Source organism: Python bivittatus, unplaced genomic scaffold (genome assembly GCF_059951505.1).
Source record: "Python bivittatus isolate LINGU-HERP-01145 unplaced genomic scaffold, Pbiv_v1 ctg000850_np1212, whole genome shotgun sequence".
NCBI classification, from domain to species: Eukaryota; Metazoa; Chordata; class Lepidosauria; order Squamata; family Pythonidae; genus Python; species Python bivittatus.
Genome location: NW_028277112.1, coordinates 41,529,393 through 41,557,347, shown reverse-complemented (window position 1 = coordinate 41,557,347; position 27,955 = coordinate 41,529,393). Strand labels below are relative to the sequence as shown.

Sequence of the window (27,955 nt, the reverse complement as noted above, 5' to 3'; positions counted from 1 at the left end):
AACAACTACAGTTGATAGCAGAGGAGAGAGCAATGTACTTTGATGGACTCCAAATTCAAGAAAGCATCTTGGCTTTATCATGATTCAGTTGAAACAATTAGTGCTGAACTGAAATTATTCAGACAAGTTGAACTTTCATCAATGTACAGCAAACATTTTGTTTGTTTGTTTGTTCATTTATTTTAAAGCCCACAAAAACCCTCTTCCTTAGTCTTCCAAAGAACCCCTGGGGGAAAAGCAAAATTCCACAGCACAGGTTTCAAACCTCTGTGGCCTGCAAAGAATGTTAAAGGAAGTATCTGAAAAAATTGCTTAATCAGGGGGTGGTGAGGGGGAAGAGAATTTTAAATATCTAAAATTGATAAAAAACGGGCTTAGGAACTGCTCTTAATTACACTACTCTACCCAACTGAAAATTAGTTCACTTATTCAGGAAGACCGTATCATTGCACAAATGGGCCTATGCCAATTGAGAGAGCATCTGGAGGATCCTATACATGTTCTTCCTACATATGGGTTCTAGTCTAGACATTTGAATTAATTGTTTGGCCTGATAAGTTAGTTTTCTATGTGTAAGAAGGCTAATGTAGGAATCCTTTTGAATGAGATATTTGCCAGTTAATTAGCCAATACACCAAGTTGATTTGAATGTTTAATCAATAAGCTGCAATGGAAGTGGGAAGTCTGTCTCCCTCACATTTTGACAACCTCCAGCCATCAGCACTACCACCAACCAGTCAGAGATGATGGAAGTGATGGTATATTGGGGAATTGAATATTTCATGCTGATGAATTCCAAACTGAAGTTAACTTTCCAAGGCCATCTCAAAGTTACAAAATAGTCTCCTAACTTGTGAATTCTTAACCACTTCCCACAAGCCAATATGGCAAGCAGAAAAAAGCAGGGTAGGGATGGGGATGAGAAAGAAAAATCTTGGATATACTAGCCACAACTGCATTCTGCTAGTCTTAAAAGGAACACTGGATATGCACAATTTGGATCCTATCAGGTATTAGTGTTGGGTTTACTCAGGAGTTTCCCCAAGAGTTGTAGACAAAAAGAAACAAGCCACTGCATCTGGAGGATTATTCAATCCTTCTCTTATTAGACCTGTTTCCATACTTAGGAGAACCATGGTATAAAACTGGGAAAAGCCCATTTGTAAGCCTCACTTTAAAAGCCTCAGTTCTTGCTATATTTACCATCCTGTCTGATGAAGAGTTTTTAAGAATGTGAAATATCAAACACCATTGCCTGATTTTCAGCCAGCTAAGTAAGATATTCTGTAATAGGATATTGGAATTTTTCTTATGGGCAATTGACCTCTCTCTGTTTTGCACTTAAGACAGTAATCTAAAACCAAAACGGAAATCTCTGCAGACTTGAAAATTATATGTTGGAATATACTATCGTATGGCCTTTATTCAAGTGACTTTTGTAGTGAGGCCTACCTGATTGCAGTAGTGTTTGATAAGGTGAAACACAAATCCACGATCCATTAAAGAAAGAAGATCGTATAAGAAAAATGCCAAGCTAATGTTGATCTTTTCTGCCTGTTCACTTTCCTTAAAAAAGAAAAAGAAATGTTAATGCACAAGAAAAACTATGTTTTACAAATACTCTGAGGTAAAATCTACACAATTATAGATTAATATAATTATATATGAATTGAAAAGACAGGACTATTATTATCACACTTAAACTTTTGCCCACTCGGTCTAGATGTGTCATAACATGATCGGCCACATGAACAGGTTCATCAATCACCAGGAAGCCACAAATGTATGTTGGCATACAGCTAGTGGCCCAGAAGCCAGTACTCTAACATAGTTGGAATAAAGTTAGCTAGATAAATGAAATTGGCACATCATGTAGGATTCATTCTAGATTCCATTAATTATTCTAAGATTCCTACATGTCACAGACAGCATGATCACTTGACACATTTGGCAATATAAAGCCTGACTGAGTTTAATAAAAGAATTTAGATGTAAAAAAAATGTAATAATGAATCAGGAAAATCTGTAGATTTATAACTGTTTGGTAAACCAGTTATAAGGAATGGATTTATAAAACATAGACCTGATAATATCCATTTGTCAACACTGGACATTGCTACAGGTAAATTGGAATCAGCTACTTTAATCTCATTAGATGTTTGGATGTTGATATTATTCAGATTAAATTTATGTAGTGTGTTCTAAGAAGATATGGGCTTCCATCACCTTTTGTCTTTTGGATTATAATTTGGTATCTTTACTCTGTGGTTAGAGTCATTACAAATAGATTTGTTTCTCGATCTATCAAGCTATAGCCTCAGGAGATACCAGGACAGGAATCACTGGAGGCTGATCAAATCCAGGCACCATCAAAACAGCTGGAGCAGTCAAGATGATGAGGTACAACCTCCAAGCCCTCAGACTTGGCAAGTAGAGCAGAGAGTAGAGCAAAGATGCTCAATGAACCTCCTTGCCAAGAAAAGAAGTAACTATCTTAATTAAAGATAACTGGCTGCAGCCTGATTTTAAGAGGTAGTCCTGGCTCATGTTTCTCTGTTGGAAACAACTGTCTGATCTGGTGTGTTGTTCCTGTGTATTCTGCTCATGTAAAATACCCTGAAACTCTGACCTTTGGACTGGCTGACAAACCTGGCTTAGCTCTGAACTTTGGACTGGATTTTGACTTCCCTTCCCTGCATTCCTGTTGAAAGCGAAAACTGCCCAGGCAAGCTTTCTTTCCAAGAAACTGTTTTGATTTACATTCCTTTCCTTTTCTGCTGTTTATCTACTCAGCCTTAATTGCTATTCTCATTTAGCAACTGTGTGTGTGTGAGTTTGAAACCTGAAACAGGATAGTACCTGAGAAGGATGTCCCTGTCTCCTTTAATTTTAATTTGGTTCTTGAAACCTTAGCTTCTTTCATTAAATAGTTTTAAGATACTAAGGGTATGGTGGCACTTGATATTGAACCTATGCAGATAATATCCATTTTAGATAATTATGCAGTGTCATTACCAAAGCTTATTGAAATCATACAGCCTTATGATTTATACTCTGGTTATATTATTAATTTAAAAAGCTTAATTTGCTGCTTTTGGGAACCACAATACCTACAAACTACTGTATGAAATTAGGATTTACAATTTGTACAGTCTCCATAAAATATCTGAGTTTATATTTTCTCAAAATATATCACAATATATTCAATGCATAGATGCAACTTCAGGAGATATAAATTGACAGCAAAAACGTTTAAGTTTCTGAGTTAAGATTAATGCAACTGAAATGAATATTAGAGTGGGATTAATGTATATTTTAAGAGGGAGTCCAATGTTAATTCCAATCAGATTCATATACAGGTAGTCCTTGAGTTACAACTCTCTAGCGGATGGAGCCTGCAACAAGCCTCTTCTACTGGACCTGATGGGATGGGTAGATGTCACTGGGGAGAGGCAGTCCCTCAAACAACCCAGCCCCCTGGCATGTAGGGCTTTACAGGTTGTCACCAGCACCTTGAACTGGACCTGGAAACAAACTGATAACCAATGCAGCTCATTGAGCAGAGGTGTAACATGCGCAGATCTAGGTGTACGCATAACTGCCTGCACTGCTGCATTTTGCACAAACTGAAGCTTCTGAATACTCTTCAAGGGCAGCCCCATGTAGAGCGCATTACAGTAATCAATATGGGAGGTGACCAGGTCATGAGTGACTGAGTGTAGAGCTTCCTGATCCAGGAATGGGCACAACTGGAGTGCAACTTGAAGCTGTCCAATGGCCCTTCTAGGCATGATTGCCACCTGCTCTTTAAGCAAGAGTCGTGAGTCCAGAAGGATCCCCAGATTGCACATCAGATATGTCTGGGGAAGTGCAACCCTATCCAAAACCAAAGATGGTAAATTCCTAGATCCAGGTGGCCCCAAAACCCAAGCCACTCAGTCTTGCCAGGGTTTGCCAAAGCCTATTGTACTCCATCCAAACCCCTACAGTCTCCAGATGCTGAGACAGGACATTGGCAGCAACACTTATTTCACCAGGGGTACAGATATATAGCTGGCTATCATCAACATACTGATGATACCTCATCCCATGGCTACAGATGACCTCACCCAATGGCTTCATGTAAATGTTAAACAGGAGTGGAGAGAATACCAAACCCTGCAGCATCCCACAATTTAGGGGCCATGGGCAGGACCTCTCACCCCCAATCAATACCAGCTAAAATCAGCCACTGAAGAAGGAAGAAAACCAGCTCAGTACAGTGCCACCCAGGATATAAGGACTGAATCTGGTAAGCTGGCAACCAGCACTTCCTAAGCTAGAAAAGACCATTATGTAAAACATGTCAGAGCTTCCCCAAAGCCACCAAGCAAACTGCTAAGTGTTAGTTAGAAAGGTCAGAAGGAAAAGCCTATAATTTAAACTCTGGAGTACAGACTATATAAAATATTTGATTTAGTTGCCCTGCAGAGAGAAAATAATCTCTTGTGTATATAGCTTCATCTCTTTTCTGCAGTGAAGAGTCTAATTTCTTCTTCAGTCTTCTGGTGAATAACCTGAACAAAGGGTTAAGGATCTGGACAGCTGGAAAAAAGAAAAAGAAAAAAAAAGAAAGCTGGGAGGTTCCACCAGTCTCTGTCCTTAATATGTCCTTATTGTGCCTGTAAATAATGACAGCAACCTTTTCCAATCTACAGGTAGTCCTCGGGTTAAGAAAGCCCAGTTTATGACCCATAGTTAAGAAAGGAGCCTACTGTAGTAAAATTCAAATTAAATACACAATGATTCAAGTTAAATACACAATACTACTTACACAGTATTACATACAAATTCGACTTAAGGACAATCTTGGGAATGGAACTCGTTCTTAAATGGCAAGATTATGATCACCGATGGAAGAAGCAAACTGTATATAGTGTATTTTTCTGCACCTCAAAAAGTGGGATGTTATGCTTTAACACTGCTGTGAACAAGAGTGCTTGGATAATAATTTTAAGTGGGCAATTCTTCAAGAACTTTGTGTCCAAGTGGTTAAGGGATTTAAAGTTGAACACTAATGCTTTGCATTGTATTTGGAAGAAATCAAGAAACATGCTCCACACTCTTGGTCCCAAAAATCATCTTACAACTGAATTCTGAAGTTGCTAGACAGTCTTCAAAGGCAGCCATGTGTTGTCTTTGTATTGTACAATCTGGTAGCATAACCTAGAAGTTACCATAATATTTGTGATAATCTGGCTAGGCGGCAGTCCTTCACTAACTTTGGTCTCAAAAAGTTAAGCAGAGTGAGAGCTGGTTAGTTCTTCGATAAGAGACCACTAGTGGTTGACGATTGCCTAGGAAATAAAAAACAAATCCTAGAACAATGCAATGGCAAACTGTCTTATTGCTAAGAAAATGGCACACTCCAACTCAGCAGGAGTCTTCCTCTTAGTTCTTGTCAGACATCACATGTGGTCACAGCAGTACATCTCAGCTCTCCAGATACTTAACTCCTTATTCAGCAATTGTCTTTACTTGCCAGAACTTGACTACATTACAATCTTTGTTGCAGGCAAGAATTAAACTGATGGATGGATGGATGATTATTTACCCTACTCAGTACAAAGGAGTCAAAGCCTTTATGTAGATTATTGCTTCTTGGGAATCTCAGGAGGCAACTAAACTAAGCCTGCATAATGGTTTTCTACTCTTGAAACACTGGTTGCCATCTCACTGGATTCAACCCTTACTCTTCCTGAGCAGGAACCCCAAGCCACTCTGGGAAGGGTGGGATCCCTGCCCCCATTACTGTAGTTACCAAAAACCAGCAATTTTACACACACACACACACACACAAATTATATACAATTATCAGCCCAAAGTAATCCACTGCAGATGATGGCCTCTTTGTTGAAGGTATGGGACCATATCTACCATGCTGGTCCAGTGTGGTATACAGGTGAAACTCGAAAAATTAGAATATCGTGCAAATGTTCATTTATGTCATTAAGGCAACTCAAAAGGTGAAACCAAGATATGAGATAGACGTATTACATGCAAAGTGAGATATGTCAAGCCTTACTTTGGTATAATTGTGATGATTATGGCGTACAGCTTATGAAAACCCCAAATTCACAGTCTCAGAAAATTAGAATATTACATGACATCAATAACACAAGGATTGGAAATAGAACAATATCGGACCTCTGCAAAGTATAATCATGCATATGTACTCAGTACTTGGTTTGGGCCCCTTTTGCAGCAATGACTGCTGCAATGCGGTGTGGCATGGATGCTATCAGCCTGTGGCACTGCTAAGGTGTTATGGAAGACCAGGATGCTTCAATAGCGGCCTTCAGCTCTGCTGCATTGTTTGGTCTCATGTCCCTCATCTTTCTCTTGGCAATGCCCCATAGATTCTCTATGGGGTTCAAGTCAGGCGAGTTTGCTGGCCAATCAAGCACAGTAATCCCATGGTCATTGAACCAGGTTTTGGTACTTTTGGCAGTGTGGGCAGGTGTCAAGTCCTGCTGGAAAATGAAGTCAGCATCCCCATAAAGCTCGTCTGCGGAAGGAAGCATGAAGTGCTCCAAAATCTCCTGGTAGACGGCTGCGTTGACCTTGGACTTAATGAAGCACAGTGGACCAACACCAGCAGATGACATGGCTCCCCAAATCAACACAGACTGTGGAAACTTCACACTGGACTTCAAGCATCGTGCATTGTGTGCCTCTCCATTCTTCCTCCAGACTCTGGGTCCTTGGTTCCCAAATGAGATGCAAAAGTTGCTCTCATCAGAAAAGAGGACTTTGGACCACTGGGCAACAGACCAGTTCTTTTTTTCTGTAGCCCAGGTAAGACGCGTCTGACGTTGTTTGTTGTTCAGGAGCGGCTTGACAAGAGGAATACGACATTTGAAGCCCATGTCCAGGTTCCGTCTGTGTGTGATGGCTCTTGATGCACTAACTCCAGCCTCAGTCCACTCCTTGTGAAAGTCCCCAACACTTTTGAATGGCCTTTTCCTGACAATCCTCTCCAGGCTGCGGTCATCCCTGCTGCTTGTGCACCTTTTTCTACCACACTTTTCCCTTCCACATAACCTTCTATTGATGTGCTTTGATACAGCACTTTGGGAATATCCAACTTTTTTTCAATTACCTTTTGGGACTTTCCCTCCTTATGGAGGGTGTCAATGATGGTTTTCTGCACAACTGTCAGGTCAGCAGTCTTTCCCATGCTTGTGATTCCTACTGAACCAGCCTGAGAGACCATTTAAAGGCTCAGGAACCCTTTGCAGGTGTTATGGATTCATTAGCTGATTAGAGTGGGACACTTTGAGCCTAGAATATTGAACCTTTTCATACTATTCTAATTTTCTGAGATTGTGAATTTGGGGTTTTCATAAGCTGTACGCCATAATCATCACAATTATACCAAAGTAAGGCTTGACATATCTCGCTTTGCATGTAATGCATCTATCTCATATATTGGTTTCACCTTTTGAGTTGCCTTACTGACATAAATGAACATTTGCACAATATTCTAATTTTCGAGTTTCACCTGTATGTGTGTGTATATAATTATATGTAATATATACAATATTTACACACACAGTGTATATAATACACACACACAAATATACTGTACATACCTATACATAGATACACACACACACAAAGAAAACTCCCCAAAGTCCATCCAGTCAAAAACTAATTGAAAATTCTGACCCTACCATACATATGATGCAGCCCTAAGTGCATGATGCCTTTCCCTTCCATGATGATTCTTGGTTCCCCTAAAATATGAACCCACTGAAAATGATGTCCACCTGTTATTCAGATGCCCATATCTGTTACTCAGAGAATGAAGCAATGAACTAGAATTTTAACATAGACAGTGAAGTTGATTATGAACTCACATTGAGGTACAGGAACAATCTGCCTGGAATAAAATTATACCATTATGAGATATTGAGTTTCTGTTTGTTTTAGTTTCTTGCAAAATTACCTTCTGGGTCTTGACTGAAAGCACAGCAACCTCTGAGGTAACAACACTGACAATTGTGGTGATGTCATCCTTGAAGCGGTTGGAAAATCGAGCTCTGCGGGGAACATCCTGCTTCCGTAGACTGTCAACATACTGAGCCATGCTTTTTACCTTGAAAAATATCAGCATTGTTTATCAAATGTGAGGTTTTTAAACAAAAGCAAATAGTGGAATTGACAGAATTCACACATTTAGAAGAATCCTTTCTCTACATTTCATGAAGCTGGAGCCTAACATTTCTAAATTCTGCTCCAAAATTTCTGCAGCTAAAACGAGAACATACACTGCACTCGGTAAACTTAAAATGTGGGATTCCATTCTAGAACTCTTAGGTGTATAATATGGTCTATATTAGGTGTATTACTATACTATATTATACCATTTTCTAACAGTATATACATTTCCTGCTTTAATTTATACATGATTTGAAAAACTAGTGTGAGATTCAAGAAGCCAGCATCAGCGGCTGTTTATTCTGCCCCCCATGATTACAACATTAGCATATCAATAAAATGCTTCCAGTGTTATGCACATATGTTTAATGTGTTTGATATGACACTCACTGGGTAGACCTCTAAACAGTTTGTTTAAAAACGTACACATTTATACCTAGTATATTTATTTTGGGGATATTTTTAACTTGCTAAACAAGTAAACAGTTCATCTGGGTCAGTTTACTTTCCTGCGCATTTGATAGAGAGATCATGCTAGATTAATAATCTGGAATTAAAAATTTACTTTAATTGAATAGAAGAATGCTGTTGCTTCCTTGAAAGCTATTCCCATCTCACAACTCTTTTCCTGAACATGCTGCAGACATGTATTCGTTGCTCATGAGTCATGTTTCCATATTACTAGTGGTGGAAAGGAATCAAGTGCTGAATTATTAAAGCTTGTTCTATTTTATTTTAGTTGAATGTGAAACCATGTAACTCCCTCTACTGAAAAGAGAAGGACCATATAAAATCTTACCAGCAATTCAAAGAAGAACCAAGAATATTTGAAGACCGATTCTCTCACCATGCCTGTGCTGACCACCATCTGAAGTGCGAGTTCTTCATGAAAATGCTATACAGTATATTAAAACCCAAATGTGAATACAACTTGACTTTCAATGTTAGACTTCAAAGCAGAACTCTAAAATTAGGAGATCCAAAAGGGAATCCTTTTTTATTAATCCATGAACACACATGCAGATAAACATCAAGAAAGCAGAAAGAGCTGCTGGAGGCAAAAGGAGGTAGTTGGGATTCCCTAGAAGACTGACAAAAATAATACCAGAAGAGATGGTAGAAAAATAGGTTGTCTGTTCTAACTGCCATGCACTTTGCAATAGCAGAACTAATACCATATCAAGACAAGCTTTGAAAAAAATGAATCAGTACAGCCTAATAAATATTACAATATCAGTAGTAATTTTTTTCCAAGAAAATAAGAATTAATGTTAATTTTTAGATGCACATAACATAACACGCGGCCAGCAACACATAGGTTGGGTATGTACGTCCAGGCTGAAGGTCTAAATCTTCTATTTTAAGTTAATTGAAGATTAAGTCTATAATTATATGTGCAAAAGGAGACTGTCACATAAAGCAGCATGGAAGCCTTTAGTTTTAGTAAAAATGAAATTAGATGCCTTGCTGTTATTTGAAGATCATTCAAATACAGCTTAAAATGGACTGAATACATGGATGACCTTACGCATTTTGGCATTTAAGATTAAACATTACAGGGGTCGCATTTTTTAACTGGTTTGTTAACTGGGATTTCCCTTTCCATTTGGCTTTCTGCTATTCCTAAATCCCAGAATAATACACAAAACATTTATCCCATTAAAAGAATTTCCCTTGCATCATTTGCTTTTCCTTTTCCTTTTTTTTTTTTGCTGCAATGGAGAAGGTGACTTATTATGATCTCTAGAGAAGAGTAACTAAAATATTCAATTATCCTGTATGTGTTTAGTCAGACAGAATTCCCTTATAATCACTGAGGTTTAAATTCCAGTAAATATGTGCATTTTCAGCTTGCAATTATAATTTATTTTTCAGTTTTACATATTATCTTAGCCCAAATAAGCCCCTGAAGCAGCCTAGGCAAAGGTATCTAGTCCCAGAGCTGCCAAATATTTTATGTCACTAGGTGTTATTACTTGTAGGTTCATAGTTTTTTTCCTAACAAATTTAGAAACAAATTTGGAGCCTAGGCATTTCAGAGTGAACATTTTTCAATTTATTATTAATACAAACTGAAGTTCTAGTGAGACTTTTATTAATACTACACATTGTGATCATGTTTTGTACCCCAGAATATGTTTCATACTGTATTACTTTTTGATTCTTATATCTATTTTTATACTTTTATAATCAGTGTATACATTCACTTCACTGCACATCTCTTGTTGAGGACCTCTCTTTTCCCAGTGCAGCAGAAACAGGAGTTGTAGCAGTAAACCAATTCTGGGCATAGCAGGAATTTTTCCTAAAATTTGTTAGGAAAAAAACTATGAAAGGCAGCTGAGTGATACTTTTCTTCACTATGATATATTGGCTAAACCCTTCAAAGGAAAATCAATTATATTTATCATGAAGAAGACTTTGCAGGTTGGGCAGTTCCCTCTGTAGAGATGTCCAAGATCAGATTACTTTGGATATCTTTTGGTTTTTAAGATCTAAGAATATGGACAAGTGCTCTGTAGAACTCGGCCAAATACCAATTTCCTCAAGTCTTGCCCCTTTTGGTTTATTACACATAGTATGAAGAGAGGACTCAGCTGGACCAGGAGGTTATACAGTCCTCATTATGAGAAAAAATGGTCCCAGCTTAATTACAGGAATAAGACCTGCAGAGAAAAAAAATTATCGGACCTAGAAAATTATATGCCAATTGCCAACATTCCTTCCTGGTAAGTTGCTTGAGTAAGGTGATCTAGATCTACTTCTGTCTCAATTTAGGTCTCTTTAGTTTTCCATGGTAGTATGGTGTAAATTCCATGAGTATCCATTTTATTCCTAACAACAAAAATTATTTAATGTCTATATAAAATGTTTAGAAAACTCATTGAAAGATTTAAAGTAAGCTATACATGCTGATAAATGAGAGCCAATTTGGTCTAGTGGTTAAGAACCAGGCTAGAAACCAGGAGACTCTGAGTTCTAGTCCTGCATTAGGCATGAAAGCCGGCTGGGTGACTTTGGGCCAGTCACACTCTCTCAGCCCAAAATGTCAGGCTCGTGCAACAAGCCAGTCAGTCAATTCCTCTTATAACCAATGGATCAACATTTGGTTGATCTGAAAAAAAACGGACCCTGCACGTGCACATGTGCACATAGACACACACAAATGTAGCTCCCTCTCTCCTTTTCATCAAATTCAGGTGAGACTATGGAAATGTTTAATCAGTGTCTGGTGCAGTGATATACTGGATGAAGGCCACCAAACTCCCCAACCCCCAAAGGACCAAGCTTTTACGCCCTTCTAGATCAGTGTTTTTCATACTTGGTAATTTTAAGATGTATGGACTTCAACTCCCAGAATTCCCCATCCAGCATCTGATCTAGATCTTTCACTGTAATTAGAAGCAAAACTGTCTACTGTGGAACAAAGTAACTTTTCTTAGTTTAAAATGGTGTACCAGCAATTGCCATACTTGCAAAGAGATAATCCTGCTACCTTAATTCATGATCTAGTACCTTATTTACATTATTGCCACTGTATTATATAAGATCCTATGCTTGAAGGCAATACAGAAACTTCACTAACTACAAAATCTGGAGTAAACAGTAGTGACTGAAACTGGACATTAGGAACGTATGTAAACCCCACCAGGCAGACCAGATCAGGAAATCAACTCTACAGGAAAGCTAAAACTATTTTATTGAGATTTGCTATAATAATCGAATCTTGCAAGTCTGATTGTGCTGAACTTCCTTCTCCTTCTTATACTCCAGTGAATTAGAGTGCTGTCTGCCTGAGCCACTTCTGAAAGTTATTTGGCCATTCTGAACTTCAAAAATGTTTCAGCCCCTTTTCCTAAGTAATGGTTCCTATGGGTTTCCGTCAAGGTCATCTTCCTTACTCTCTATAGCATATTATACCAATTCTATGTGATTTTTCTGCTTCCACCTCATTTCTGGTCCCTACTCAATATGCTGGTATTAATCTGTAAAGCCCTTCACGGCTTTGCTGCTTCTCACGGATTTCCACTCAGATTCTAAGATCATTTTCAGAGGTGCTGCTTCAGGTGCCTCCCCAATACTGCTACACAATAGCAGCTATGCAGACACAGGTGTTTTCAGTGAAAAGCCCCCAATTTTCGAAGGTCCTCTCCAGTGAGATATGTGTGGTACCAACATTATTATTTCTTGTTTTGGTGCAAGGCAAAGGTATTTTTGTTTTCTCTGCCTTTGTAATATATTAACACACTATTTTTAAATTCATATGCTACACAGAAGCTTAATAGCTATTATGGCTCCTGCTTTTATTGTTTCTTTTATTGTGTTTATATGGTTTAATAGTAGTAGTAGTAGTAATAGTATTTAATAGTATTAACAAATAGTATTTATTTATTTATTACATTATGACTGATCCTTTAAATTGTGATTTTAATATAGGGTAAGCTACCCTGGGAAAGCTTGGCTGGATATGCATTAAAAAAATAAAGGATTGAGCTAGGTATTTCATTCCTGAACATCTGAATTCCAACTGATAAATTACTTTTTCCTAACTTTTTCAAAAGGATTAAACCATTGAATCTATCTCACAAAAATATTTAACATGTTTAAATTAAATTAAAATATTTAATTGAAAAGTGGCATGTTCGTAATAGAGTGTAGAGTGTCTATCAATAAGCAGTACTGCATTAGGGGGCAGCCTACCTTTTGTTTGGATAAGCGAGTGTTTGTGCAGGGACTCGACATATCACTGTTGGATTCACTACAGAAAGACATCCGGCTGTAGCTCCGATCTGCAACCTGGAGAAAATGAGCAGAAGCCATACAGAAAAAGAATTACTAGAACAGTGGAGGGAAGGAGGGAGGGAGGGAGGGAGGAAAACTGTGCGTGAAGTATGCAATGAATATGTTGTTACATTCCCAGTAAATTAAACACACGACTGCCCCCATGCGTTCCAATTTAGTACTATATTTTCCAATTCAAGTGCTTTGTCTACATTGCAACAAACGTGGAAGAAGAAAAACATACAGTTCATCTTTAGCGTGAAGATGGGGAAAAGCTCTTTTTACATTAAGAATGTTAAGTAAGAAGCAGAATTTCAATTAATACCCAGAGAAGTTATTTCTCTATGCATTTAAGGGGCAAGTATATTCACTACATATATAATCTGCACCTCAGATAGCTCTCTGGAATAAAATAATTTTAACAGTGTGGTAGTTGGAAAGCTAATGTTTAGATTCAATAATACAAACTTCTGTGATGGGTGTTTATTAGATTTTATCCCAAATAATGGCATAAAAATACTGAAAAGATATTACATGAAAGTCACAAAAATTTTCATAGCAGGGTGGAACTATCTGCATTATTTCCTATCTTGTTATTTTGTAAGTTCACTAAACTTTAGATTTAGTCTCCACTTTTTTACTCCTCTTCCTCTTATGCTTTAATTTTTTAATCTTCTACAAGTTAAAAATATTACCAGCACTGTTAAAACTGAACTGGCCTCCACACAGTCTTCTATGGGAATGATTCTAGCCCCTCAGCTGGCCAAAACCATTTATGTTATATGTTTAGCTCATGGGTGAATCCTGGTGCTTGCCAAATACTGGCCAGACAATCTCAATCTAGATGCAAGAAAGAAAAATATTTGAATAAAATGTGAATTTAACAGACCCACTGGGGGATAGGGGTGTCCATTAAAGCCCAATCTCCACTGAATTTGGATGTATTTAACTTACATAAATCTATGGATGTGCATATTTGATATAAAATGTATACGCACTTTACATAAATTCTGTAAATTTGTGGAAATAATCCAGACTGAGTCAGCAAACAACAGACTTTTCTATTATTTGGGAGTAAAATCCAAAGTAAGATTTTGTCCATGGCACCCAAGCTCCACCAAATGGAGGTCCATACATTTGAGGTTTTATCATATAAACTCCAACCTTAGTTTAGCACCCTAGAATTGTATGATCCTCTCTTACCTTTGAGGACATGATGCTTTTCACTTCTTCATCAGGAGCATTCTGTATCCCAGCAATATCTGGATTACTACAGCTTGTTGCCCGACTCTGCAAGAGTCGGGATCCCACTGAAACAGCAGCTGTACGACCATATGTGTAATAACGAGATTCAGGAAGATTTGCACTTGCACTTGTACCTGCCAAGAAAAAAGCATTATGCTGCCTGTTGGTATTAAAAAAAATGCACTACGACATCTCTGGTGTCCCAGAAGTGATAATTCTACCCTCTTTTGTATAGGGAAATGTCCTATCCTGGCCCTCTAAGCTAATGCCTTTCCATTCCAGAGGAGATCCACCACCCCACTGTGTTCTGCATTTCAGCACAAGGCACTCTTCTCACAATCATCTGAATGTTTTTGCAGAAGTAACAGCAGCACAACAACAATCCAGGAGAAAGATTAGCCAGACTCAGTTTATACAGGATCCATAAATGAGTGAGAATTCTTTCTCTAAAGTGAGACCTTTCAGGCTAAGGAGCAAAAGAGAACTAAAATCTGAGCACTGTGGATTTTTCTCTAATTTAAAAAGGCATAAATATTTTCAGTACAGAGAAAGAAAAAGCCATTATGCAAGCAAGCAAGCAAGCTTGGCAGGACTCTATTCTTTGCATTGCTTACTGCAGTAAATTTCAGAGAGGGCTTTGTTTTTCATGGTTCAGACATGCAATCCCACACTTCAGTTATCAGAGAGCTTAGAAATGACTAACAATAGTGGCCCAATCTAGCCAAGCATTAGCCACAACTGTCCTTCGTGAACTTTAACCTGCTCACAATCAGAGATTAGCACCACTGCATAACTTCTGATAATCCTGTATACCTGATTGCAACCCAATCCAAGCACTAGTTATAGTGAAATCAAGGTTTAAATTTTTACACGGATTGAGGCCAGGCATGTCTGCAACAGGGGGCCAAGAAAACTAAAATAGTGGGCATAACCATGGATCCAATCCTTACGCCCTTATAATGCGTATGATATTAATGCACATAGAGGGTCAATCTGCAGTTCTGCCCACAAGATCTGTTTGAAGCCACTTTCTGTTGGTCAGAAGGAACAGTTTTCATCTGACTCTTGTTTTGGAGCAGTCTAATCTGATTTCAGGCTTCTTCCTTTGACCTTGTGAGAACTGTCTCCCACAAGATACAGTACTTAGAAGGAGACTGTCAATTGTAGTTCACCCAAAAGGAAATGAATTCTTGGGAAAGAATATAGTCTTTTACAAGTTTGTACTTGTGGCATTTTTACCTCTACCTAAGTACTAAATGCTATGCTTAGTACCTGGCAAATTGATAGTGTGCAACAATTCCTTGACAACAGGTTAAAAATGATGCCATGTGAGATATTCATGGTAATGTCGGTCTGCCTGGACACCACAGGACGATGGGAAACTTTTTATTTAAATCAAGGATGCCATACCATATCCTCAATTGACTAATCTATTGCAAGCTTGACTGTTGCAAAGAATGCTTGGAGCTAGAGCTAAAAATGAACGGGCATCCCCATTCTCTGACACCCTTTTCTCCATTTTTGGTATCCTGTATCTTTCCTAAACAGCAACTCTCACCAGATGGTGTTCTGCACAGTGTTTTTGAAATCAGACTGAGGGCAGCATGATATGAACTTGATAGGGGGAGGCTGGCCAGGCCAGGTGTACTGGATCTCCTATAGTACTATCATCTTTGTAGTTTTCACTTGAAACATCTCAGTTAAGCAGTAACCCTATGTGGTATTACTTGGTGCAAGGTCTATTGAATCCACTGAAGTTTAAATCTGAGAGAATGTTCATAAACTCCACCTGTAAATATTTAAGACATCAGAAGCACCAATTTGCTACCCATAACTATAAATAACATACATTTTACAAGAGACTGAGACCATACCTAGTTTGATAAAATCTCTCTGAACTTCAGGATGACGGAACACATAGTGCACGTATGATGCTAGGAGACAGTTTCTCCCATGCTGGTCCTGGCTCAGATCTTTGCTGTTGTGGAGGCTATTCACTATTGCCACCACCGACTCAAAGGCAAACTGGGAGAAGTTTGCTGAAAACAACAAAATAATAATTTTCTTGGTTGAGTTATGTGTAAACATGACTCATTTTAGTAAACTTTCTAAGCACATTTCTGATTTTAAACCTATTTCATCAGTTTTACACTGGAAAATGCTACCTTGATTTGAGAATAAAGTATTCCAATTCATGTTTAAAGTTAGTAAATACATAAAACATTTACAGTTGAAAGCCCTTAAATAATTCAGAAATCAAAAACTTGTCCATATCATTAAAAAATGCCATAATGCGGTGTTCTTCAAGATGCTATGAATGGAAAACAGAAGCAGAACTGAATATGCATAGCTTATTCATTGAATTCAGATTCAGTCAGATTTAGGGTAGATCCACTGATCAATCTACTCAGACTGAATCTGTATTCAAAGCAATGACTTTATTCATGAAATCTGTGTAAAAAAAAGCAAAATTATCTCTGGTATGGCAGAGAGGACGTATCAATTCAGGTCCTCTATAGTTTCAATTTCTGATTTCAATGAGACAGTTAAATAGTTTGTTTTTTATATCAATCTTGCTTGATCTGGAAAAGAACTTGCTTTAGTATTTAAAAAAAAACATTCCAATTAACACAAGGTTTATGGGTTCTGAAATCAATAGCAAAGTTTGATACCTGTCTGGCCAGCTATAACCATGTGCTGGACAGACAACTGGAACAGTTTATCCAACACCAAGTGTAAAAATTGCACTAGAGGTTCAAGGCGGGAAGAATTCAAGCAAATAATGCTGAGTTTCAGCTCATGTTCAAGACTGGCTTCTGTGATTTTCTCATTCAACACTCGAATGGGGAAAGTAACCTGGCTTTCAAGTGCATGACACAGAGTGAAGAATTTCTCCAGGTGATTGTCCTATAAATACAAGCCAAAAAGGTATAAATTATGTGCGATGCTTATTACAGAGCTTGAATTTCTCCTATCAAACATTTATCAAAGTAGAAAAGTAAAACACCTTTTAAAATATTTTTGCAGTGATAATGCATAGTTCTGTGAAGTTAGAACACTTTAAATCTTCAGAACCAACCTAGGTCTTGCAGAAACCAAGTTTAAAGTCTTCCCAATCTTGATATATCTAATCCAAGGTCTAGTGTCTTTTCATTAACAATAATATTTTAAAAACCCAAAACTATTATGACCCATCTCATAAAACTTCAAAATTGATATAATCTATAATCGTGTAATTTTTTAAAGAACTTTAATCTTAAACACTTTATTTCAAAACCACGAAATAATGATAACATTTGCAGGCCAATGTTATTTTTCTTTTTCTTTTACAAAAACTCTGACTCTCCAAATCAACTTGCAAACTTATTTTCATATATATATATATATATGGGGGAAGAGAACATCAATGAACCTATTAAACTCTATGAGTATCTGTATTTTTATTCAGCAAGATTAAAAGAATTTGACAAAACAGAGGGGAATCATCAGCAGAAAAAATGCCCCAGGAGAAAAAAAAAAAAAAGAACTTTTCACCCTCAAGTTGAACAAAATCAGCAGAAATTGTTTTAGTTCTTCAATTATGCATGAACTTCTTTTGACATAACACTGGCACAGCTAATGTATAGGGTCAGTGTTTCGTTTAAATCAACTATTTTAAAGCTAATAAGCATCTGCCAAAGAAGTGTATAAATCTTTGGTAACTGTTTAGACCACTTAGGTACCATGGCTACTGGAAATTTGCTTCTCTCTACCATGGCTCTTTTCATATGTAAATTCAGTTAAAAGCTATACCATTTTCACCTAGAGGGCTGTTCTGATCACTCAGTTTGGTGGGGGACTCACATAGTAGGATTACACACTAATCTTCAGGTGCAGCTGCAGTTTTTTTTTTTTAAAGAATCATGGAATTACACACCTACACAAGAAGTATTATCTTTCCAGCTCACCTTTTTTGTGGTTTAACTAGAAAGACAGTGGCCACCCTACTGAGGCTTTCTGTATTAGATAACCTCAGCTTTGTGAAATCTGAAGTTTTGAAGATAAGTCATTGCAGTTAAAGAATGAATCCGAAAGAGAAAGATAGATTAATTTTTGCATGAATGGAAGGCCCCCCCCCCAATTCCTTACCTGGGTATGAACTGATGATATACCTTGCACTTCCATGTTAAACACCCCCTTGTGTCCTTCCACCCATTTAATTGGGGGAGATTGTGGAGGAACTTTCTGTATTGAAGATAAAATTGATGGTCAAAAGATATGCCTACATAAGGTATTCACATTTATGTCTGCTTAGTGTTGGGCATTTTTGCACTGAACACTTAATAGTTATAGTTAACATTTTAACAATTGTAACTTCAACTCAGAGCATTTCCAGCCTATCAGACTGCTACAGTTATGGCATCTTCCCCAACATGGCATCCTTTGGAAATGTTCTTCTCCCAAAATTTCCCAAACAATTCCATTTCCATCATTCTTCTTTATTATAAACACCTGTTGCCTAAAGGAACAAATGAATAATTCAAAACTATCTAACATGAAACCAAATGAGCCAGATGTAGAATTCCCATTAAATGTTCTGATGTATTTTATTCAAAAGAAATACCCAGTTCATTATTTGTATTCACAATAGCTATAAATAAACCCACTCCCATTTCACATCTGATTCACACATGAATCAGATTGTGTCTTCCCGATAATCCTATGTTACTTAAATATCCTAAGACAGTGGAAAATATGTGGTCTGGGGACCCTGGTGGGGGGGGGGGGGCGTCAAAGACAAATGAATAAATATTCTAAAATTTCTCAGTTTTAATTTCTAATACATGATAGATGCAACCCAGATAAACCAAAGTTCTTTGGGTCCTCAATTATTTTTTAAAAAACATAAACGGGTCCTGAGACCAAAATGTTTGAGAACTGCTGTTCTAAGATGCATCTTAATAGCAATATATGGCTAAAAAGATCATGGTTAGCAATTTTGTAGGTGGGAGGAAAGCCAAAGGAGGTGTGCTGTTCTATTTGATATCTCTTTTCTATCAGATATGTGTCTTTAAATCACATGTCTTTGTATATGCTCCTCCATTTAAGGAAGGCAAATGTTATTATATTAGGGGGGAAATGTTAACAGTGTCCTTTTCATTGGGCAAAATGTTTCTTGGTGGTTTTCCTCATTACCTCTGCTGAGTGCATTGAATAGTTGGCAGGCAATTTATCCAAAGCAACAGGCAGGCAATAATGTCCTGTTTGGAGCCGATCGTTTAACAGAATCGGCAGCCACTGAAACAGATGAGGAGAGAAAGAGAGTTATATCATTACTGCATGCACAATTGATAAGGCTTAATTATATTCCAAGGAAATGGATTAGAAATCAGCTGAAATCTGTTCCTTCCCACATCAGTTCTTGCAAAGATCTTTACTGTCTAGCTGTTTCATAAACTGCAATTATTGGCATTACTGCCTCCAAAACTACCCCTCTGTAAAAATTACTGATTAATTTGAATATCCCTTCCCCCACAAAAATACTAAGCTTTTCAAGAGTCCAGTCAAATGTATGTAGAAGATCCTATGGGCAGGTTATATGCCTTTGCTCCAGAGCTTCAACTTCCCGTCATCTAGTCCATTCCTAGCCTAAGTGGCAGGTACATACATCACACAGGTAACAAATGTACATGATATACATATCATGCATTTTATATATGTGTGTGTTGCAAACTATGAGACATACAGGTAGTCTGTGGCAAAATAAATAACTCAAATGCTACCTTATTTATGCCAAAAATGCATGCAAAAAATCTTGACAGACACACGAATTGTGATATTATGTATATTACAATAAATGTTTGCTGGGATGTGAAACATCCATGAAGCACCCACATGCAATATTCTGTTATGTACAGGTATGTACCTTTGCAATACATGTAATATGCAGAAGACATACAATATATAAGAAAGCCCTTTTATCAGGACTACAGTATATGCATTTGATGAAGTCAACTATGATCCACAAAAGCTTTTGCAATAATAAATTTGTTAGTCCTTAAGGTGGTACAAAACTCTCTGTAGTTTTTTGTGCAAAAGGCTACCCCACTGACACTTATGAAAAGTATGCAATATAGACCCATACATATAAAACAGAAGCATGCAAAATGTATCAAGTTTTACTTTAATAAATGGCATAGAGATGACAGATTGGTGCAATAAATATGCAACACAACAAGTGATAAACAAGTTGCTTGCTTCTGTTGCCAATTAGAAATAATTTGCATGTCTAGTAGTGCAATGCAATTTATATTTCACACATGCTGCTTTGAAATTTTGCTTCCATATAGTGGACAGAAGGGTCTCAGCATGGGGCAGCACTTCACCAACTTTGTCTGGATCCAAAAGTCAAGAAGGATTGGGCCACCTGGAGGGTGACACCACAAAACCCCAGGGAGTAGGCTACATTGGGAAGAAGGCAATGGCAAACTATTTCTATACTATTGCCAAGAAAATTATATGCATGTGTCCATGAACTCACCAGGAGTCAAGCTAAACTCAAATGAGATTTTACAGTACTTTCAGTTGACAGAAACAATGAAAAATGCTGCCTATTCGTTTTTCTAAGAATTTGCTGATAAGAACCAAAATTGACTTACTGAATAACCCAAGAGTGTTTCTACACAAGCTCCTTGTTTTGATTGACAGCTGATGTGATAAAATGTGAACAGCAGATGGTGTTTTTCTGTCAGTTTAGCTGGGAGTTTAATTTTCACTTCTTCATAAAAATCGGGACACCTATATTTTTTAAACAAACAGATATCTATATCTGTAACTCTATATTTGTATTTATATTTAAGCAAAAAAGATACAGTCTTAAGACATGAAAGGCAACTGCAAGTTTCCTTATCTATTAGCTTTACTGTATAGCATATGATAGGATTTGTCACAGTATAAATCTGTCACATAGATCATAAATAAAAGTTTTCTGAAAAGAAATAGGAAATGTGATAAAATTTATAGATCACACCCATGTTGAAGAAAAGACCAAGGAATTCCTGGTTCAGGTCCAGAGGAAAATGAAATCTAGTGTCAGGCTCAGCCCAAGAACCACAGTGAGACAGTCCAGGAACAGCTCAGTTACTTTATTAGCTTATGCCTATTAGACAGAATCTTGCCAGACTAACTCTAACCCCCAATGACAGCAATCCTGAATCCCTTAGGGAGGGGCCAGTCTCCTTCTATTCACTTTCATACCCTCTGGCTGGGGGCTGAAGAGATGCTTGGAATGTCTCTCCCCCTCCCTGTAACCCTGAAGCTCCATTCCAGGATCCTCCTCGCTCATGCCTTCCATCACATCTACATTCATATAGTCAAAATATAAAATTGTTTACAAATACATATAATTAAAATCTGATTTCTTTGATCAGTGTAGACCAAAAACCAGCATAAGTTTATGTTGCAATATCAGGACCTTTCCCCGTAACTGGGAAGCACAATTTTCTCTGGCCAGGTTTAATAGTAATTAACTATTGAATCAATGGTGATATTAACATGGAAGAGTTTTCCCATGTTTTTAGACCAAAACTGACAATCCTAGCCCTACCCACAATTAACATCACTGCAGCAAATATTAAATAAAACTGAGTTTAAGGGAATTCACACTTTACAAGGGAGATAAAGAGGAAGCATGGCCAATTTCTTATTATACTGTACAAACACTCTTAAATAACATGAAACACTATATCTTCACTTTTCACAGTTCCTTTTTTGGGAATCCATCTTTCAGGGTTTTTTGTTGTTTCAAGACAAGAAATGCATAGTAATTGTTTTAATTACTGAATTTAAATACCTTTCATGAAATGTTTATCTGTTCTCTTTTTTTTTAGCCAGCATTTATAAATACTCTTTGTTATGGAAATATATTTAGGCCTAAGGCTACAGATGGTAATAATAATAACTTTACTTGTTATGGTATGTCACAGGAGTGTAAACCTCTTGTATAAACTCTGGACCTGTAGATTTTCCAAAGATGACCTACACAGCAAAACATAATCCATTAAGTGAAGCAAACTAAAAAGTTACCATGATACAAATATTTTTTTCCCAGAATAAACCAATATTTAGTATTTATTTGAAACCTGGCAGTACTGATTTTATTTCTGATAAAAGTTCAGGTTATGCAATCATTATTTTAAAACATAAAACCATAAAATAGATATGTTATGCTGTCCTTTCTTTAACTGGTGGTATAGGAGCGAGAAAACCTCCAAGGAATATAGACTTCAAAATTGGCAGATTGGAAAACAATTAGTATCTATCTTTTAAGACAGGAGTAGATATGTATCCCCCTCTTCCATCAACCCATGTTTTGCAGTCCCCAGACCTCCTCAAGACTGTACAACTGAAATTTGGCCACAAAATGTCAATTTTTAGTGGCAAAAAGTCAATTTAAGCTTTAAAATAAATGTGAAAAGCTGCTGGGATATATTTATTTTGTGTAAAATAAAATTCCAATCAAGGGAGCTTACTTAAACTGAACATTTTACATTATAGCTGTGAAATGAAAGAAATTATAACCAAAAAAATGATCACAATAATGCTTTAGCAAATGAACAATTAGACCATAGCTAATCTTTGTTCTTTGCCCTTGTTTAGAAAGGTACTTAAATCTTGTCCCCATTCAACTGCAAACAGATACGCTTTGTCATTCAGTCAATTATACAGTTTTAGTTAACTCACTTTCAGTCTAAATATAATGGGCTATGTTTACTTGAGAAGAGCACTGAATTTCACCTGAGTTAGCAACGGTAAAAGAACGCTGGATGCTGGCTGAGCTGAAAACATTTCCTAAGTGGAACCAGTGCTGGCATCCTGGAAAAAATTGGTTTTATCCAAAGATAACTGGAAGCATTTGATGCAGAGAAGAGGCACTGTATGGGAAATGTGTATGGAAAATAGATCTACATGCTTCTGCACAAACGGAACAGGCAAAAAACAATGGATTTTCTTACCGGCATTGCACAGGCAGGATTTTCTCCACACATATATTGAATCTTAATGGTGATGTTTCGTCCTGAAGCCAAGCGGTTTGCAAAATTCAACCGCTGTGGATACACATAAAGGAGGTTTCTGGACGGAGAGAGGGATGAACATCATCATCATCATCATCATCATCATCATCATCAACCCTACAAATAATCATGCTTGTGCTAGTTTCTCACTTTCTTCTCCCTCATCAGCAAAACCTTCCTTTTTTCTAGAGAATTACTGATGTACAAAAATCCTGAAAGATTACTTCTAATAGGAACATGGATTTCACTGTTTTTAAGACAAAGAAATGCACCTTTTCTTTTAGACTGTCCCTTTTAGAAACCTAGACTAAATATTTGCCTCTAAGTACAAGGATAAAAACAAAAAATAGCTTTGTAATGTATCTCGGCATTTTTCTGGATTATCAGGAAAGTGAGTCCCCCAAATTATTTATTTTGGAAACAAAGCTAGCAAAAGCAAAAGAAAGAAGAAAGATGTTTTGTAGGGGACTCAAAATTGACAAGATGGTGCATGGAGCATCACAATGCAAACCTCATTCCCTTTGAACACGAGAGATGGGTGGGGCTTGGATTGTGACATTTTATCTGCGTTCTGGCCAATCTTGACCGAACCCTGCCTTGTGAATGCTATTGATGCTAAGGAAAATAAAATTCAAAGCAAGTTACTTATCTGGTAATTTAGGGACAAAAGAATGCAATTCTAAAGCAGTTGTATTTAATTTTAATTAATGAAACCCTTTCCAGAAAGGAAAAGAAAACACAAAGTATTTTAGAGTGCAGGTATCCAAGTACTCCTGGATATTCTTTGATAATTGCAGTGAAATATTTTACTAAGGTAATCCTTTGGTTGAAACTGGAGAACTGGTGTATATCCAATTTTTAATGCCAAAAAATGTGATGCTTATCTTCATGAGCATGATCTTAAAGTTTGAGTCTTTCCAACTCAAGGGAAAACAAGAATGGCCCACTAACATAAGATGGCCCTACTCCCTTTGCATTGACACCTCGTCTGCCTCATCCCTCATTTCATAAAAAATATTAAAACACCAGCCATCTAAAGATAGACCATTCCTGAGCTAGGATTTATTTAAGTGGGTGGCTGTCCGAATAATAAATATGTTAAAACTATACTTGATAAATGGGAAACATTTCCTAATACAGCTAGCTTCCAAGCCAGATTCTCACACAGTTACCACCACACCATAATTCTCATGACTTTCTTATTATATCATTACAGTATGTCAGAAGTGGTGAATCAGCTGAAAGTGCTGCAGTAAACAAACAGTTCACAGGTGAATGTTTTATTTCTTATGATGTGAATTATGTTAAGTAGAATATGATAAAAAGTGGTCAGCTTTGATTTAATTTAAATAAAGACCATTTTTCTGAAAATACAAACACAAGAGTAAGAGACAAAGTCTGTTCTGGTTGCATATCAGGAAATATTTCCTGAGCAGATTGATATTTAATGTACTTTTGGAGTTACTGTCTTTATCTAAAAGACAAAATCTTAGTTAAAAAAATAAAATTGCAAAGTGATTTGTTTAAATAGATAAAAAGTATCACCACAGAATTAATTCTCCACCATTCCTCCTTGTAATTCCTTTCCAAGAATTCTTTGTCCTGCTGGAGTTCTACGAATGCCTTGTTTCCTGCTGTGAAGCAGAGAGGGCTAAAAATGGGACAGTTCTTCCACTTGAAGAGACCAAGCTCAAAATTATTTACAGTTTTGTTTCTGAATGTAGAGCCTCTCTTGAATAATCTCCATACTTGCAAAAGAATATTACGGAACTACATGCATATGTCAGCAGTTTGTTAGCATCTCTCTAGAAAATGGTATGCATGAGCAAATCAGCAGTACTCTTCTCTTAACAGCAGCACTGTTTGCAGTGACATACAGTATATAAACCCCACCATACAGCACAACACTCTGGATGCACTTCTGCTGGGGAACTTATCACTGGCATTCACACAATACAGGCATCAAGCCAGTTGCAATGCACTGCAAACCCCACAAAACCCCATTTCCTTGCTATCCTTTTAAAACCAAACCTTTTTCTTAACCTGACTCAGAGGTGTGTTCGTGTCCATTTTTACCTGTTTAAACTTGCATCAAAATTGCAGGTAGTTTTTGCTGCATAAAAAACTGAACATAACTATTCACAATAACTACAGTAAACATAGGTTTGAGGTTCTCTTTATGGTATGTGATACATATAAAACCTATTTGTTAGGAAAGGAACTTAAGTCTATTCAAATCTCTATTTGTGGAGAATTCTTAGGAATTTTCTGAATAATTTCCTAAGCTAAGGAAAAGCCAGACCAGTAGAGCTCCCTCTTATTGCTGGCCTTTTCATTTCTTCTTGCTCTCCTTTCTTTCATTGTATGTAGTGAAGAGTATGGCTACAATGAAATGAGCTTAGGAAAACTAAGGGCTCTCTTTATGTTTTTCCAGCTAGGAAAAAAATGGCTTAGCAAAAATTAAAAAAGAAGATCCCTTCAATCTAACTAAACTTCAATGTGATATTATTCCATAATAAGCGGACCACCATTTACAATTATCTCTGTTCAGTCACCATCCTCAATACCTTGGAAGATGCAGGTACCTGGAAAAGAACCTCTCATAATATTTCATTGAATAGGTTAAAACAAGCACAATAAATTGGAGAACAAAAACCTAGAAGGGTCTTTTTTTCTTCCTTGCCCAATTCCTGTTATTTATATATTTGTTTTTGTGTTTATTGTAACATGTATAGGAGACTCCAATTGTGTAACTCTAGGAAACTTAGAAACATTCTTACACAATAAAATTCAGACTAACAAACCATTAACACTCAACATCATAAAAACTCTAATTCAGAGAACTCTGAACAGTACAAAGAAACTGTAATGAAAAGGCCAGCTTCAATTCCAGTGGCAAGTTGTTCCATGGTCTAACTCCTACCATGGAAAAAAAAAAAGAGTTAGCTGTTGATGTCAAAAGGTATCCACAGAGGGAAAGCTGCAGAAAATATACAAAACAATCATCTGGCTGCAATATTCTCTACTAGCTGTTGTTTCTAACTGTCTTCAGATACAGGCAAAACATGTTTGCAATAACCTCATTTATTCATGAAGATTCAGATAAAAAAACTAAGCTATTTCTACCTGCTTTGATTTACATGTGAGTCTCCTAATCCAGCAAGAGAGATAAAATATCTTACCTATATATAGTATGGGGGACATAGACTTCTCGTACTGGAAACTCCAAAATCTCTTTATGTATACGACTGCGATTTTCAGTGAATGGCTTTACATGTAGCAGTTCTGGGCTGAGACAACAACTGAGGCCTTCTGAAGCAGGGGAGATCTCCAATTTAAGCAAACCTTAAGAAAATTAATAAAATGAAAGTGGCATGGCATGAAAGTAAGAAAGCCATAAGAAAATCCCTAATCTAACAAGTCTGGTTCACATAAGGTCTAGCATGTATATACCCCAAGTTGGCTGAATGAATAAAAGCTTGTTATTTTACCCTCCATAGAATATCTAGCATGCATTAAAATTCATATGAGCATGAGTGTATGAGAACAGGCCCAGCCCATCCAACTCAGGAAAATAGATGGGCATGAGTAAAAAAGAGAAAAAACTCGGGCTAATGATGGCTAGGAAGAAATGGGATAATCTGGGAATAGGATGGCAGGGCTTGGTCTAAGAGAAATGGGTCTAAGAGAAGTTCTTTGGGGAAGGTGGGACTCCTCATGGGAATTCTCCATAAGGAGGGACCAACTTCTTTACTACTACAAGACAAAGTGGTGGCCACCCATTTGGATGTCTTTAAAAAGAGACTGGATAAATCCATAAAGAACAGGTAATTGAAGACTCATTGCTACCTCAAGGCTGGGGGCAACATGCCTCTAAATACTAGTTGCAGGGAGATAATGGCAGGAGAGGGTTATGTCTCCAGCTCCTGCTTACAGTATAAGCAATCCAGAAGCATCCAGTTGGCTACACCAAGAAAGAAAATGCAGAACTAATAATAGCCTTGGCTGATTAGTAGTAATTTATTATGGCCTTAAGCCAGAGTACACACAAAAACACAAACCACAGAAATAAATGTAATAAAAGCATAACCAAAACTTAAAACACCATAATTTACTTCAGCCCAATCATTTAAAAAATCCCATAGTCCAGCAAGTTCTTATTGCTAAAAAGCAAAATTAAGTGATTAAATATGTCATGTTAGAGACTCTATGGGGCAGAAAATATTTAATATAAAAGTTATTCAGGTGGCCTGGTACATTTTTTTTTATTATTATTAAGGGCTGAATTAAGCTTGACTGAGAATCAAAACAAAACTTGCAACAGACATGTTTGATTAATTCAATCTTCCTAGATTTAAATGACATATTCTCTGGAAGGGTATTGTTATAACTACCCTCTAAAAGTGCCAGAAAGAGGCATTAAATTGAGCTCTACAGAATTCCTAATGTTATTCAGAATAAGTAAGTGAGCTTAAGTACTGTAGCTTGCATGAAAGCATCACTGGGCATTTCTTAAGGCTCAGTTGGTGGTTGTGGTTAGACTCATTTCATTTTGGAATTCTGTGTGCTCAGTCTGTCTGATAACTTCTTTAGCTTTTTCAAGACCAGAGAGTAAAAGATTTGGGGGTGATAAGTCATAGGGCAGCAACTTTCTTATGATATTTTCCAACAAA

The 27,955-nt window shown here is 37.1% G+C and overlaps 1 protein-coding gene across 4 annotated transcripts in view; it reads right to left on the bottom strand.

Moving 5' to 3' along the window:
* DOCK8 (dedicator of cytokinesis 8) overlaps window positions 1–27,955 on the bottom strand; it is a 97,349-nt gene that overhangs the window by 35,331 nt on the left and 34,063 nt on the right. For all 4 annotated transcript variants that reach the window (XM_025163806.2, XM_088129907.1, XM_025163807.2 and 1 more), the window contains 13 exons: window positions 26,465–26,627; window positions 23,223–23,340; window positions 22,175–22,245; window positions 20,868–21,006; window positions 19,405–19,506; window positions 18,358–18,453; window positions 16,902–17,136; window positions 16,104–16,268; window positions 14,188–14,363; window positions 12,904–12,999; window positions 9,002–9,097; window positions 7,991–8,140; window positions 1,453–1,566 (listed from right to left, as the gene is read on the bottom strand). In XM_025163806.2, coding sequence (XP_025019574.1) covers window positions 1,453–1,566; window positions 7,991–8,140; window positions 9,002–9,097; window positions 12,904–12,999; window positions 14,188–14,363; window positions 16,104–16,268; window positions 16,902–17,136; window positions 18,358–18,453; window positions 19,405–19,506; window positions 20,868–21,006; window positions 22,175–22,245; window positions 23,223–23,340; window positions 26,465–26,627 — 1,721 coding nt within the window. The remainder of the gene's footprint in view (window positions 1–1,452; window positions 1,567–7,990; window positions 8,141–9,001; window positions 9,098–12,903; window positions 13,000–14,187; window positions 14,364–16,103; window positions 16,269–16,901; window positions 17,137–18,357; window positions 18,454–19,404; window positions 19,507–20,867; window positions 21,007–22,174; window positions 22,246–23,222; window positions 23,341–26,464; window positions 26,628–27,955) is intronic.